We start from the raw sequence: 15615 nt of genomic DNA, 5'->3' as shown, positions 1-15615 counted from the left end.
GCAACCATCAAGGAGTAAACCATAGATTGAGTACAACCCCACGAGAAAAGAAAGAACCCAGGAAATACATCTTTGTGTTAAAAGTCTTGATAGATTTTTAAAGGCTCCTATTTTCATTCCTAATAGTAGATTTCCACTGAAAACTATAAGCAGCCTGTAACTCATGAAAAAGCCCATTTGAAAAGTTACCTGAGCCAGTGTGAACATGCATGACATTTCCCTTCGAAATACATAATACATTGTGGTTATTGCCCCAGATTAACCCACAAAATCCTATTTAATCCATTATTTCTGACAATTTAGGTGACAAATGTAGGTTCCAGACAAGTCATCATCATTTCACATTCCAGAAAAATATGAACAGTTTTTTTTGGGGGGGAGATAATGATTTAGAGTTTATGTTGTAATAATAACATAACAATGTGTCAAGCACTGGATAAGTAGGTACATGTACCATTTTCTTTAATCCATGCAATAATTCCTTGGGACACGTCTAGTGTTGTAACCCCCATTTTATAAATAAGGTGACTGAGACCAAGAGAAATCAAATAACTTGCCCAAGGTCCCAGAGCCAGAGCAGCAGACATGGGATGTGAACCCAGACTGTTTCATTCCAAAACCCATAAGTGTAGCTGTTACACACACGTGGGAAGTTAGCTCTCCTGCAGCGAGGACAGTGGGGAGAGCTGTGGTTCGAACCAAAGTTCCCAAGCCTTGCCTGTGGAAGCTGGTTATCTAGCAAGAAAAGATTTTTTTTCTTGCACACTTGGTGGCACTCTTGCTCACCAACTGAAGGGGCTTTATGCCAACACTGTACCAACTGACGCTGTATGTCCCAAACATTAGTAAATAGGCTGTCTGGAGTTCCCTCCCTGTTAAAAGTTCCATGAATCCTTCTGATCCAGGTGCCAATACCTGAAGTCTGATGTACTTCAGCATTCCGGAATCTTTTTTTCCTTCCAGATTGGCATCTGAAACTCTCTTCTTTAGAGAAGGTGTCCTCAGGCATGACTTATCTGAGCACTGAAAAGAACAGGGATATGTAAAGAAGAGTGGTGTGTTTTCTAAAAACCCAACAGTGCTGTATGTCCCCGCAGTTCTCCAGGCAACCATCTTCTAGTGGAAGGGATAATTAAAGGCCTTTTGGTGGGTCTACATTTTCTAAAATTTATAAAAGTACTTTATTTATAAAAGTAGTTAATTTTATAATAAAAAAAATAGCTTAGAGATATTGAGTAATGAAGTCCTCTTTGACCTTTGAGAAAACTGGGATCCGGAGAGGTGGAGAACTTGACTGAACTGCAAAGCTAGTTATTAGCAGAAAAGGGAAAAGACAAGGATCTCCCCATTTCCATTTCAGGGCTAATTATATTTCATCAAGAAAAACACAAATCTTTTAAAATATTAAGTGAGATAAAATCCACTCTATCCAATAGTCCCTTCACAGGGTTGGATGCTACAAGTTGAACAACTTGGTCATAAAAGAGAAAAAATATTTCACAGAGAAGTGTTAGGAAGTTAAAGGTCAAATACAGGACTCGTCAAGGAAGTATGAGTTCATAGTATCCATTATCAAGGACCTAGCTGTGCAGGTAAAATGATTTCTTTTCAAAAACCATACTCTTCTGTAAGAGGCAACAGCTCTTCTTAGAAATTGTCTCCTCAACCAGGTGATTCACCTACATAAGAACAGATAAGACAATTTCTTCCTCTAACTCCTTCAATGCCAAGAGATGGACTGAACAGTGCAGCTGGGAGAAGGATTGAACCTAACGAAGGCAGGCTTATTTATCCAGAGTCTTGATTCTTCTATTTTTGCACTCCAGGCTGTGCAAAGAGGGAATGGTTCTCCTCACATGGAATAAATGCTCATTTGTTTTTCCAGAGGCATGTCAATGAAACACTTTCTCCCTCTAGCCAAGGGAAAAAAAAATGAACTTCTTAAGAATTTTTGAACAGAGCTTCATAGTGTTGTGGATAAAGATATTTTAAAAGAAAAGGCAAATCTAAAAGTGCATGGATATTCCAAGAAAGTCTTTCAAAACTCTGACAAAAAGACCCAAGAAAATGCATCTATTATGTGACAAGTATAGAATCAACTTTTAAAATGAACGTACTTGAAAACAAGTGCATCAGAGCTCTTGCTGTGCTTTCTAAAGGAAAAATCATGGAGGTGCAGACGTGGGAACACATATTATTTGGAGAGATAACTATTGCTTTGCTTTTTTACCCTGTGTATGTGAAAGCAATATATAGCATAAACAGTATGCCCATTTTATATAGTTTGAAAACTGTTCTAAAATCATATATAGGAATAGTTTTCCATACTAACGTACAGGTGTATCTGACCCTTGCAAAAGAGTCAAGATACTAAAAACTGGCATCTCTCTGTTTTATTCTTTATATTTATAAAATAATAAATGTACATTGGAGCATATCTGGAAAAGAAAGAAAAATTATGAAGAAAACAAAAGTCTCAGTAATTCCTGATGTGGTTTAGCTGTGTCCCCACCCAAATCTCATCAGTTCCCATAATCCCCATGTGTCATGGGAGAAATCCGGTGGGAAGTAATTGGATCATGGGGGTGGTTCCTCCCCTACTGTTTTTGTGATAATGAGTGTGTCTCATGAAAGTTGATGATGTTTTGTTTTGTTTTTGTTTGTTTGTTTTTGAGATGGAGTCTTGCTTTGTCGCCCAGGCTGGAGTGCAGTGGCATGATCTCGGCTCACTGCAACCTCTGCCTCCCAAGTTCAAGCAATTCTCCTGCCTCAGCCTCCCGAGTAGCTGGGACTCTAGGCACCACCATCACACCTGGCTAATTTTTGTATTTTTAGAGATGGGGTTTCACCATATTGGCCTGGCTGGTCTCGAACTCCTGACCTTGTGATCCGCCAGCCTCAGCCTCCCAAAGTGCTGGGATTACAGGTGTGAGCCACCATGCCCATCTGAGCTGATGATTTTATAAGCTTCTGGCATTTCCCCTGCTTGCACTCATTCTCTCTCCTGCTGCCCTGTGAAGGGCTGCCTTCCACCATGATTGTAAGTTTCCAGAGGCCTTCCCAGCCATGAAGAACTGTGAGTCAATTAAGCCTCTTTCCATTATAAATTACCCAGTCTAGGGTATTTCTTCATAGCAGCATGAGAACAGACTAATACAATCCACAACCCAATGATAGCCATTATTAGTTTCCTTTCAGCCTTTTCCCCCATGCATCTTAGCACAACTGTGATGATGCTATGTGTGGCACATAATTTTAAATGATTCATTTTACTATGATTTTTTAATGAGTATTTTTTCATTACAATTTTTTAAAAATATAATTCTTAAAATTTTCAAATATTTTACCACTTTCTCTTTTGGTTGGACATTTTGTCTCCAGGAATTCTTTTGAACAATTACTTCTTGATTAAATTACAGGAATTTTAACCAGGCAGATACAGGAAAATACTCAGCGCGCGCGCACACACACACGCGCGCGCGTGCACACACACACACACACACACACAAAGATGAGCATTTATATTTGTCCCCGATACTCTGTGCTTCTGCCTACCAGGAACAGAAAGTATAAGTCAAGCTCTTCAAATATTTAATATCCTACCATGTTGTCTTAGGAAGCATGGTGTGTTCTGGTGGCCTCATGATACTTAGGGTGCTTGTTTTAGTGGAAAAGGAAGGAAGCAGGAAGGGCTTTCACATCAAGGTGATAAGCTGGTAACTCTTTTTTAATGACTTGATTAGAAGATAGATATCACAGAGATGGGGGTACATGTGTGATGGGTACTTGGGTACACTCTTGTAAAGGTCTTAAAGTCCCTCTACTGGTGTGACTCCTAACTCAGACTACTGGAAGGAGTAGGAGACTAGTTCCAAAGGCATCTACTAGTGGTCCTTTGAAAAGTTAGAGATTTCACTGGACTATAAGATGCACCTAGTGGTTGAAATGACATATCAAGCAGGGATCTGTAGAGAAACTCAAGACTAGCAATCCAAGACCAAAGGACAGAATAGAGATAGATTCTGGAAACAATAGTGACAAATTCTGTCCTTTGGTCTTGGGTTGCTAGTCTTGAGTTTCTCTACAGTTCCCTGCTTGATTTGTGATTTCAACCACTATGTGCATCTTGCAGTTCAGTGAAATCTCAAACTCTTCAAAGGACCACTAGTAGATGCCTCTATTAGCAATAAATAGAGATTAGTGATAAATTCTGTCCTTTGGTATTAATAAATTAGTGATGAATTCCTCTACTCAGTCATTGTTGAGGTGGTTCTACCGGAGGGAGCTGTGTTCAGTGGGAAGCAGTTATGCAGCCTCATGATCTATCAGGGATACTTGGGAATCCTTGCTATGGGATAGTGTAAAACTTGGACCAATGCCATTTTTTCCTATGTATCTGTCTTAGAAAAATCCATCCTAGTTGACTCTGTGTCTCCTCTCTGCATCCTGACCACTTTTGATTAGATTACCAATGCAAAACCAATTTTTTGACTGGCTAAGGATTTATCACTTGTGGTGTTTGGCCTAAAAGAGGAGGAGATGGCCCCCTCAAATTCCTGTACTAGGGAATTAGGAGGAACAGAGTTTGAATCATTTAGTGATGGTTGCTGTGCAGAAAAATAATGATGCCATCTTGAAATTTTCAGTCTACATCAAAGACGAATACAGCAACAGGAACGGCCAGGGGACAGAATGTTAGTGCAGATGGAGACAATGCAGAAAGAAGCTGAGATGAAAGACTATGTTCATCCTGAAATGGACAGCAGCTTTGGTTCTCATTGCCCTGAGGCTTAGCTGATTCTTTTTCTGTCCCTAGTTTCATGAGATTCTACTGTATCCTTTGAAGAATCTCCCTAATTGTTTGAACAAGTTCAATCTTTTGTTCTTTACAATAAGACTACTGACTAGAGAGGAATAATAATGGTTTTAAATAAAATTTTGCCTATTCATTGAATAATTCAAGAACATTTTTTGATTTAACCATATGCCAGGAACTAGACTAACTTCTGGAGTAGGTACCTGCACTCCTAGAGAAGTGTAGGAAAGACAGATGACAAACACGTAAACAAATGAAAAGTCAAGATAAACAGAAAAGGAAATGCATGCACGAAGGAGGACTCAGTGTGGAAATAACAAAGTATTTATATTTTTCTTCTTTTTTAAAATTCTAAAATAATTGTAACACTATAACAAGGTGTTTAAAATTTGGGGAAATTGAAGTCAGCCTACTGGGCTCTCTGAGAAAGGAATTTCCTCATGTTTCTGGGAAGAAGGTTATGCCAACAGAAATGCAATATTTCCCAAAAGGTAACCTAGACTCTTTGTGCCTCATACACCTTTAACACATGAATTATGTAAGTTATGGTGGACAGTCATCCTGGCCCATGAAATTAAGACCCAGGGCCTGGTCCTGGCCTTACAATAATGTTGTTCATAGATAGCTTTAGGAAAAATGTTGGTTCTGCAGGAAGTCAGTTGACCTCTTGACATTGGCACTGGAGTTTGCTTTATGGAATTTACCCACACTGTGTCCTTTATTTTTGTGAGCATGTATCACAATTTGTTCCCCCCTCCTTTTTGGTTGAAAGGCGAAAAATTTAATCTGCTCCTTTTTTAAATTAGCAAGCATTAATTAAACATTTACTCTACTTACAACGTAGCTTTGGACAAAGTACAGACATAGAGGAAAAATCTCAGAATTCTTTGGTAAAGGTGATATATACATGTAGAATGACAGTTTATTTTTAAAAAACCCTCAAGTTTGGAAGTACACTAAAATAGACTAACAGATTGTACAGTGAGTCCCTGAGCATTGAAATGTAGATTAGCAAATCGATCAGAATTAGATGGGTTACAAAATGTACTAGCTGCCACAAATATACTCTGCCATAAAAAACTAATTAAAAAGAAAACAGGAATGAAATACCAATTGCTCATAAGACACGATTCTAATCAGAACACTGCTTTTACTCTTGCTTTATTGCCTACTCTGTTTTCATTTATCATCTGGGAATGTGGGCATTGTTCATTTATCTGGCAGATTCACAACAGGCAAATGAAAAGTGCCATGACAGAAAGCAAAGAGCTTGTGGAGGAGGCTAGCATTTTCGAAATAAAATGTTTATCACAGAGGAGTCAATTCATCTTTTCAGCTCTCTACCTGAATGACTAATTTCAAAGTGTTAAAGTTAGAAGCCACTTATTCATGCCTTACTTTTCCTTTTCTTTTCAGAAATGTAAGCAATAGCAGAAAGTTGGTAAGCCTTTTCTACTGCTTCAGGCCAGTGGCCTGGTTGAGGCAGAGTGGAGGGCACTCATGAAACACCCTAGGACTATAGCTCTACTCACTCACTTAATATTAATGACTGCTCTATTATTATATAAGTGAGTACTCTGTTAGGTTATCATGCAGGATACAAAATGTGAAAGACTTCCTCAGTTCTCAAAAAGCTTATTAAGTGGAAGAACATGCCACTGCTCACAGGATAAAATGAAAGCCTTCCCACGATCCCACAAGGTCTGGTCTCGAGCTGCCTGTGCAGCTTCATCATGCACCACAGTCTTCTGTGCTCCAGTCATGGCCCTTCATACTCACCTCTTCCCTCTGGTTGGAAACTCTGTATCCAGTTAACATCTATGCATCCTTTAGTCAAAGCTCACCTGTCACTTTATTGGAAAGGCTTTTATTTTTCCCTACAAGACCAAAGCCTCATTCATAAGCTCTCTCAGCATGGTGAAGCTCTCCATTATTTCACTTATTGCAGATGCCATTTTACATCAATTTGGGAAGTTTATTTGATCAATGTCTATCTTGGACTAGATTATGTGCAGTATATGAGGGTACAAACTGTATTTTTTTTTTTTTTTTTTTTGCCCATTATTGTACCCAGTGCAAAGTATGGGCTCAGTATGATCTACACGTTCTTTACAAGTTTGTTGAATAGATGAATGGCTGGCTGGCTGGCTGGCTGGATGGATGGATGGATGGATGGATGGATGATTTAAATAATGAGAAAACATGAGTAAAATACCATTATAATTTAGTTGAAGAAGGAAATAAGGAAAATAAGATTAAGTGTCCATCTGCAGTAGGCCCTGTGCTTAACACTTGAAGAATCAAAAAAGGTTTCATGGAGGAGATGGCATTTGAGTTGGATCTTAAAGAATGTTTGGGTTGGGCTATGTTAGATTAGAGGCCCAGTTCCAGCAAAAAACACAGCAGTAAGAAATTCTGAAGTGTTTATGGAGAACAATGATCAATAATTTAGGCTCATATATTTTTGAAACTTTCAACGTATATGGTTTTAACCTAAAGCTAAGGGAGTTTTTATAGTAACAAAGAATTTACATAAATAAAAATAGATTTTCTTTAAATGCAGTGCCATTTACGTTTGAAATATATATATGATTTATATACGTATACATGTATGCACACACAAACATATTTACTTCTTTTCTTTTTATGTCATTATTTAGCAGTTTATTTGTACCCCACACTGGTCTACTCTCCACCTTCATTCCCCTCAGAATTTGTATTATTTGAATAACATGAAATGCAAGAGAGTCTAGTTTAAAAAGCCCTGATTCTGATATTTCATATTTCTACGGTTAAAGTCTAGCTAAATACATTATAGATATAAACTGTGAATAATCCCAACTTTCTGAGCCCCTACAGTTGAAAAACCTGTAAAATAGGGATAAAATAACTCTTGCGATGGTTTTTAAGAATCAAAAGGCACTTGCCAATGAAATGTACTTACTTTATACCCTCACACATACATTTAGAAAAAATACTAAAAGATCATACTCCATAGGATGAACTTGCACACTTACGAGGTATATCAGATATGTAATTTTAAAAGAGTATTTTGTATTATTAAAAATTTCTTCAATGAACATGTATTGCTTTCATAATAAAAAAGTTGTAATTAAAAAAATCCCTTAGTGAGTGTTAAGGTATAAAAAACTGCTACACAACTCAACTGTGGATTTTTGTTGTTATTGCTCATATTCTCTCATTGTTTGATGTATATATTATTGCTTACCCCCTCCCCAGTCCAAACCTGGTTTGTAAATTCCTTAGAAAGATTTTCTGCTTCTAGGTTTTATTTTTTCTTAACAGAATATCTAGCCTAATATTGTGCCAACAGAGGGCACATAATAAATGCCTGCTGAAATGAACAGGTGTTATATAAAAATCTCTTTGCAAAACCGCTTGGGAAAAGCAGCTGCAGGGGCGGCCACAACATTCAGTCAGGCATCTTGGCTGTGATGCCTGTTCAGGGGCAGGTGGAAAATTCAGGCCTTCCCTGGCAGGAGCACAGCAGCCCTGGTCACTGTCTTCGTCTCCTGCCAGCTCAGCTGCTCAGGGTAGTTTTCAGAAAAGGGCAGCTGAATACTTGAAAAATGTAATAGTTTCTTGAAGGAATCTCCTTTAGTCTGATTTGACCTAGATGACTCTTTTACTTGGCTGGGAATAGTGGGCCCATTTACGCATATTTTTTAGTACATAGTTGTGTTAGTTTCCTGTTGCTGCTGTAACAAGTGACCACAATCTTCACAGCTTAAAATGACACAAATTTATTATCTTACAATTCTGGAGGTCAGAAGTCTAAAACAGATTGGCAGGGCTGTGATTGCTTCTGAAGGCTCTAGGAGATAATCCATTTCCTTGTCTTCTCTAGCTTCTAGAGGCTGCCAGCAATCCTTGGCTCATGGCCCTGCATCGCACTGACCTCTGCTTTTCTCACAACATTTCCTTCTCTGCCTCTGACCCTCCTGACTCCTTTTTCCACTTATAAGGACCCTTATGATGACACCGAGAACAGCTGGATAATTTAGGACACGCTGCCCATTGTAAAATTTTCAGTCACATCTGCAAAATCTCTTCTGCCATGTGAAGATATTCACAATTTCCAGAGATTAGGATGTGAGTATCTTTGTGGGAGAGGCATTATTCTGCCTACCACAATAACTTATTCATCATCATCATCATCCCTACGCATTCATATTTATTTACAGAGTAAGGCAAAACCTGAGGAAAGATTCCATGTTTACTCATGGACAAAAAGACAAAACATTTGTCTTTCTTGTACATCTCTTCTGCTTTTGTTTAGATGCACACAGGCCTGATTGTTACAATTGCATTTGCTTGAAAATTCTTATTTCCAGAGAAGAAATTGTTAGGACATCATGTTCCCTAGTATTGGAATATCACTCAGTGGTCGTTTACTTACTTCTTTCTGTTTCTTGCCCCGGAGAGCCACATTGCTGATGTTGCTGCTTTCCCTCAGAGAGTCCACACTGTCTCCATAGAGTAGCTTAATGGCTCTGACCAGTCGGGCACAGGAGCGGCTGTGGTGCAGGTAGCAGTGGGGATGGCAGTAGTCAACGTGAGTGCAGATGAAGCTCTGCTGATTGCACAGCAAGATCATCACCTGGAATACAAGCATTCCTGAGACTCAGCCAGGCAACCTGGGTACAGACAAACTGAACATATCTATGGGGTGGAAGCTGGGAAGTCAGAATGTCAGCTTCCCTGGATGTGTCTTGAAATCGCAATGATCCAATAATTCCCAAAGGAGAACAAAAGTTCTTTATCCCTTTAGCCTTTTGTTCTCCCTCCATTCCTACTTGATAGAAGGATCTCTTTGAAACATTAAAAGGTTAATAGGTCTTCAAAAAATTAAAACAATTATTGTGGAGCGTATGGTTTCCAAATATTCTCAAATGGAGATTCTGAACTTAAAACTAATTTTTTTTCCAGTTCTTATGTTGGGAAAGGAACCAGACGGAAAGGCACAGACTGGTGAGAAATTCTGTCCCAGAGGATCTGGCTAGCCTTTGACAGCTGTGGGACACCTTTAATGCCAGCCCACCCATGTGGGACTTAAAAACATTTCCACTTCTTCTCCTCTGGCCAATAATATTCAACTAGAACTTGAACCTTACTGTACAGTCTCATTTCCACTCTCTGCAAAGTGCTCTTTTTCCTCTGGCTTTTAGAACATTCTAGCTCTTCTCTTGTAGCTAAATCCAAATCAAATCCTCACATCTCCTATAATTCTCCCATTAAAATTACAGAAAGGAATTCAGTTGATTTAAAAGATATGGGTTATTTTAAGATAAAGAATAAAGGCCCTTGCATTTGGAACTTCTTAAGGAGCTTTTCTTAAAAGGCAATAGCATACACAGAGCCACAAGGTCAGTAATAGTGTGCACAGTATCTTCTGAATGCTTCCATCCTTCATGAATCTATAATAGTTCCCACCTTGACAACTAACCGGTGAGGGACTGTGTGCCATATTGAACACAAAGAGAGCACAAAACAAGACGATGTGGGCAAGGCCAATACGTTGATTACAGGCACGTGAGAGATCCTAAAGCAGAGGACCTAGCTAAGCTGTGCCAGAATTCCTGACCCATAAAAACTATAAGATAATAAATGTGTATTGTTTTAAGCCACTAAGTTTGTGGTAATTTGTATGCAGTACTAGAAAATTAATACATTCCCCCTCTAATCATGTATATTTCCTGCAGGAAGTCCACACTGCACACAATTTCCTACAGGAAGTCCACACTGTCCACACACACATATATATGTTATATAATATATATATTATACACACACACACCCCACACACACAAAGTCAGCTCTCCATATCCATGGTTTCTGTATCCGTGGATTCAACCAACTGCAGATCAAAAATATGCCAAAATATCTCCCCCAAAATTGTGTTTTTACTAAATATGCACAGACATTTTTGGGAATCATTAACAATACAGTATAATAACTACTTATATGGAATTTACATTGTATTAGGTATTGTAAGTAATCTGGAGATGATTTGGAGTATGTGGGAGGATGTACATAGTTTATATGCAAATACTATACCATTTTATATCAGGGGCTTGCTCATCTGTATATCCTGGTATTCATGGGAGGCCCTGGAACCAATTCCCATGGATATCAAGGGATGACTATACACACACACACACACACACACACACATACACACATGTATACAGGCATACCTTGGAGATATTGCAAGTTCAGTTCCAGACCACCACAATAAAGCAAATGTTGCACTTGAGTGAGTCATACAACTTTTTCTATTTCCCAGTGCATATAAAAATCATGTCTACACTATACTATAGTCTATTAGGTGTGCAATAGCATCATGTCTAAAAAACCAATGTACATACCTTAATTAAAAATTCTTTATTGCTAAAATATGCTAACAATCACTTGAGCCATTGGCAAGTTGTAATTTTTTTTTTTTTTTTTGCTGGTGGAGGGTCTTGATATTGAGAGCTGCTGACTGATGAGAGAGAGAAGTGGTTGCTGAAGGTTGGGGTGGTTGTGGCAATTTCTTAAATTAGACAGCGAAGAAGTTTGGCCCATTAATTGACTGTTCTTTTCATGAAAGGTTTTTCTCTAGCACGTGATACTGTTTGATAGCATGTTACTCACAGTAGAAATTCTTTCAAAATTGCAATCAACCCTCTACAACCCTGCTGCTGCCTTATCAACTTAATTTATGTAATATTCTAAATTCTCTGTTGTCACTGCAATAACGTTCATAACATCTTTACCAGGAGTAGATTCCATCTCAAGAAATTACTTTCTTTGCTCATCCATAGAGGTACTTCCTCACCCATTCAGATTTTATCATGAGATTACAGCAATTTAGTCACATCTTCAGGCTCTACTTCTAATTCTAGTTCTCTTGCTAGTTCCACCTTATCTGCAGTTACTTCCTCCACTGAAGTCTTGAATTTCTCAAAGTCATCCATTAAGGTTGGCATCAACTACTTCCAAACTCCTGTTAATGTTGATATTTGATCTCCTCTTGTGAATCACAAATGTTCTTAATGACATCCAGAATGGTTAGTTATTTCCAGAAGCTTTCAATTTACTTTGCCAAGATCCATCACAGGAATCCCTATCACTATCTGTGGCAGCTATACCCCTGAAAAATGTACTTTTTTTTTTTTTGAGACAGAGTCTCACTCTGTTGCCCAGGTTGGAGTGCAGTGGCACGATCTCAGCTTAGTGCAAGCTCCGCCTCCTGGGTTCACGCCATTCTCCTGCCTCAGCCTGTGGAGTAGCTGGAACTACAGGCACCCGCCACCACGCCTGGCTCTTTTTTTTTTTTTTTGTATTTTTAGTAGAGACAGGGTTTCACCGTGTTAGCCAGGATGGTCTTATCTCCTGACCTTGTGACCCACCTGTCTCAGCCTCCCCAAGTGCTGGGATTACCAGCGTGAACCACCGCACTCGGCCACAAAATGTACTTCTTAAATCATAAGACTTGAAAGTCAAAATTACTCCCTGATCTGTGGGCTGCAGAACGGATGCTGCGTTAGCAGGCATGAAAACAACATTAATCTTCCTGCACACTTCCATCAGAGCTCTTGAGTGACCAACTACATTGTCAATAAGCAGTAATCCTTTGAAAGAAATCTTTTTTTTTTTTCCTGAACAGTAGATCTCAACAGTGGACTTCACATGCTCAGGAAACCATGCTGTGAAACAGATGGGCTGTCATCCAGGCTTTATTTTTCCATTTATAGAGCTCAGGAAGAGTAAATTTAGCATAATTCTTAAGGGCTCTAGAATTTTAGAATGGCAAATGAGCACTGACTGAAACTTCAAGCTGCCAGATGCATTAACCCCTAACAAGAGAATCAGCCTGTTAAGTTTTGCAGCCAGGTATTGACTTCTCTCTAGCTATGAAAGTCCCAGATGGCATTTTTTTCCAACAAAAGGCTCTTCTACATTAAATATCATTTTATAGTATAGCCACCTTCATCAATGATCCCGGTTAGATCTTCTGCATAACTTGCTGCAACTTCTACATCAGTACTTGCTGCTTCACCTTGCACTTTTATGTTATGGAGGTGGCTTCTTTCTTTCAACCTCATGAAGCAACCTCTGTTAACTTCAGACTTTTCTTCTACAGCTTCTTCACCTTTCTCAGCCCTCACAGAACTGAAAAGAGTTAAAACTTTTCTCTGAATTTAGTCCAGACCACTAAAGCTTTCTCCATATCAGCAATTACACTGTTTCACTTTCTTATTGTTCATGTGTTCACCAGAGTAGCACTTTTGATTTCCTTCAAGAACTTTTCCTTTGAAATCATAACTTGGCTGTTTGGTACAAGAGGCCCACCTTTGAGTGGATCTTGGTTTTCAACATGCCTTCCTCACTAAGCTTAATAATTTCTAGTATTTGATTTAAAGTGAGAGACATACAACTCTTCCTTCACTTGAACACTTAGAGGGCGTTGTAAGGTTATCAATCGGCCTAATTTCAATACTGCTGTGTCTCAGGGAATAGGGAGACCCTAGAAGAGGGAGAGAGACAAGAAGCAGCTGGTCCATGGAGCAATGAGAACACACATTTACTGATTAAGTTCAACATCAATATGGGTGTAGTTCATGGTGTCCAAAAACTGACAATAATATCATCAAGGATCACTGATCACAGATCACCATAAAATTGATAATCATGAAAAAGCCTGAAATATTGTGAGAACTACCAAAACGTGCCACAGAGACACAAAGTGGGCACATGCTCTTAGAAAAACAGCACCAACAGACTTGCTCAATGCAGGGTTGCCACAAACCTACAGTCTGTAAAAAATGCGATATCTACAAAGCACAGTAGAGTGAAGTACAATAAAATGAGGCATACCTGTATACACACAGACATGATACATAAATATACATATTTGAATGCATAAGACAGTGAGGCAGTCAGGATGAAGGGTATGATGTGGAGAGAAAGGATATTCGCTGAGGTGAGGACAATGTGAAGACACACCACATTTCTCCTTGAGGCATTTGCTACATCTTAGGCACAAGTGGCCAAGAAGCTAGGCAGAGCCTTAGGCAATCTCACGGGGGCTAGGAGGTAAAAATTAGAATTTAGAATTACCAAAGAAGGGAGAAACTGAATAGTCTAGATCCTGTAGAGAAATGGGGTCCAAATAAGTCAGACTGACACTGGGTTACAGTTTTCCCTTCTAGGCATTGACTGATTGAGCAGCTAAGAAGAGAAGCAAAGACCAGGTGACAAACAGAGTACAGACTTTGGCAATTTCATTGTGATGGGGAAACAAAAATTGTAGTTCCTGACTCATCAAGAATGAGAGGCCCTGTGACATACCCCAGACTCTCACTGGGAGTCTTGGACATCTTCATATAAAAAGATGTGCGTAGGGGGTGGGGAAGGACAGGCTAGAAATAGTCCAAGTCCAGCTAGTGTAGTCTCTGACTGGACTGAAGTGATCTGCTTCTTTGTTGTCTGCCAGAGGACAGGGTGAATCCTCTCTGGAAAGAGAAAACATCAACTAGAGCTTTGGTGCTTTTTTTAAATTAATAAACTTTATGTTTTAGAGCAGTTTTGGCTTCACATCAGAATTGAGCAGAAAGTACAGAGAGTTCCCACATATACACTGTCCGCATACATGACAACCTCTCCTACTATCAACATTTTGCTTTACAGTGGTACATCTATTAGAATGAACTTATATTGACACAGCATTACCACCCAAAGTCAACAGTTTACATTAGGGTCCATGCTTTGCTTTGTACATTCTATGAATTTTAACAAAAGTATAATGACATGTATCTGCCACTGCACCTCTATAATTTTTTTTATACACCATGTTTAGTCAATATAATTACAAGGCATTTTAGGAGCAGGACCAAGAAGAGTAAAGAAAATAGATTCATATATTGAACTTATTAGCTATGGACCTGATCAAAATGTCTGCACTCCCATGTTTCTTGTGGCACTGTTCACAATAACTAATATTTGGAAGCAACCTAAATGTCCATCAGCAGATGAATGAACAAAGAAAATGTGGTATATATACACAATGGAGTACTACTCAGCCATAAAAAAGAATGAGATCCTGTCATTTCCAACAACATGGATAGAACTGGAGATCATTACGTTAAGTCAAATAAGCCAGGCACAGAAAGACAAACATCACATGTTCTCACTTATTTGTGGGATCTAAAAATCAAAACAATCGAACTCATGGACACAGAGAGTAAAAGGATGGTTACCAGAGGCAGGCAAGGGTAATAGAGGGTTGAGGGAGAGGTGGGGAAAGTTAATGAGTACAAAAAATAGAATGAGTAAGACTTACTATTTGATAGCACAATAGGATGACTATAGTCAATAATAACTGTACATTTCAAAATAACTAAAAGAATGTAATTGGATTGCCTGTAACAAAAAGGATAAATGCTTGAGGAGATGGATACCTCATTCTTCTTGATGTGATTATTTCACATTACATGCCTGTATCAAACACCTCATGTAGCCCACAAATATACACACCTACTATGTACCCACAAAAATTAAAAATAATTTTTTTTTTAAAAATCTGTGATCAATTACGAATACATCACAATGGAAATTTTAAAATATTTTAACTGAATGATAATGAACATATATCAAGCCTTGTATGATGCAGCTAAAACTGTTTCTAGATAATATTTATAGCTTTAAATTCATATGTTAGCAAAGTGGTTGCAAATCAATTATCTGAGTATCTGTGTCAAGAAGTTAAGGAAAAAAAAAACAAATTAAACTCA

At 38.6% G+C, this 15615-nt stretch overlaps 1 protein-coding gene across 1 annotated transcript in view; it reads right to left on the bottom strand.

Moving 5' to 3' along the window:
• The window catches only part of UNC80 (unc-80 homolog, NALCN channel complex subunit), a 226497-nt gene that overhangs the window by 83596 nt on the left and 127286 nt on the right, over positions 1–15615 (bottom strand). Inside the window, exons 29-30 of the mRNA XM_077957497.1 lie at positions 9237–9437; positions 916–1023 (exon numbers count right to left, since the gene is read on the bottom strand). Of these exons, the coding sequence (XP_077813623.1) occupies positions 916–1023; positions 9237–9437 (309 nt within the window). The remainder of the gene's footprint in view (positions 1–915; positions 1024–9236; positions 9438–15615) is intronic.

Source organism: Macaca mulatta, chromosome 12, assembly GCF_049350105.2.
Source record: "Macaca mulatta isolate MMU2019108-1 chromosome 12, T2T-MMU8v2.0, whole genome shotgun sequence".
Classification (NCBI taxonomy): Eukaryota; Metazoa; Chordata; class Mammalia; order Primates; family Cercopithecidae; genus Macaca; species Macaca mulatta.
The sequence above is the reverse complement of the archived record's forward strand: the minus strand, read 5'-3'. Positions and strand labels throughout refer to the sequence as shown.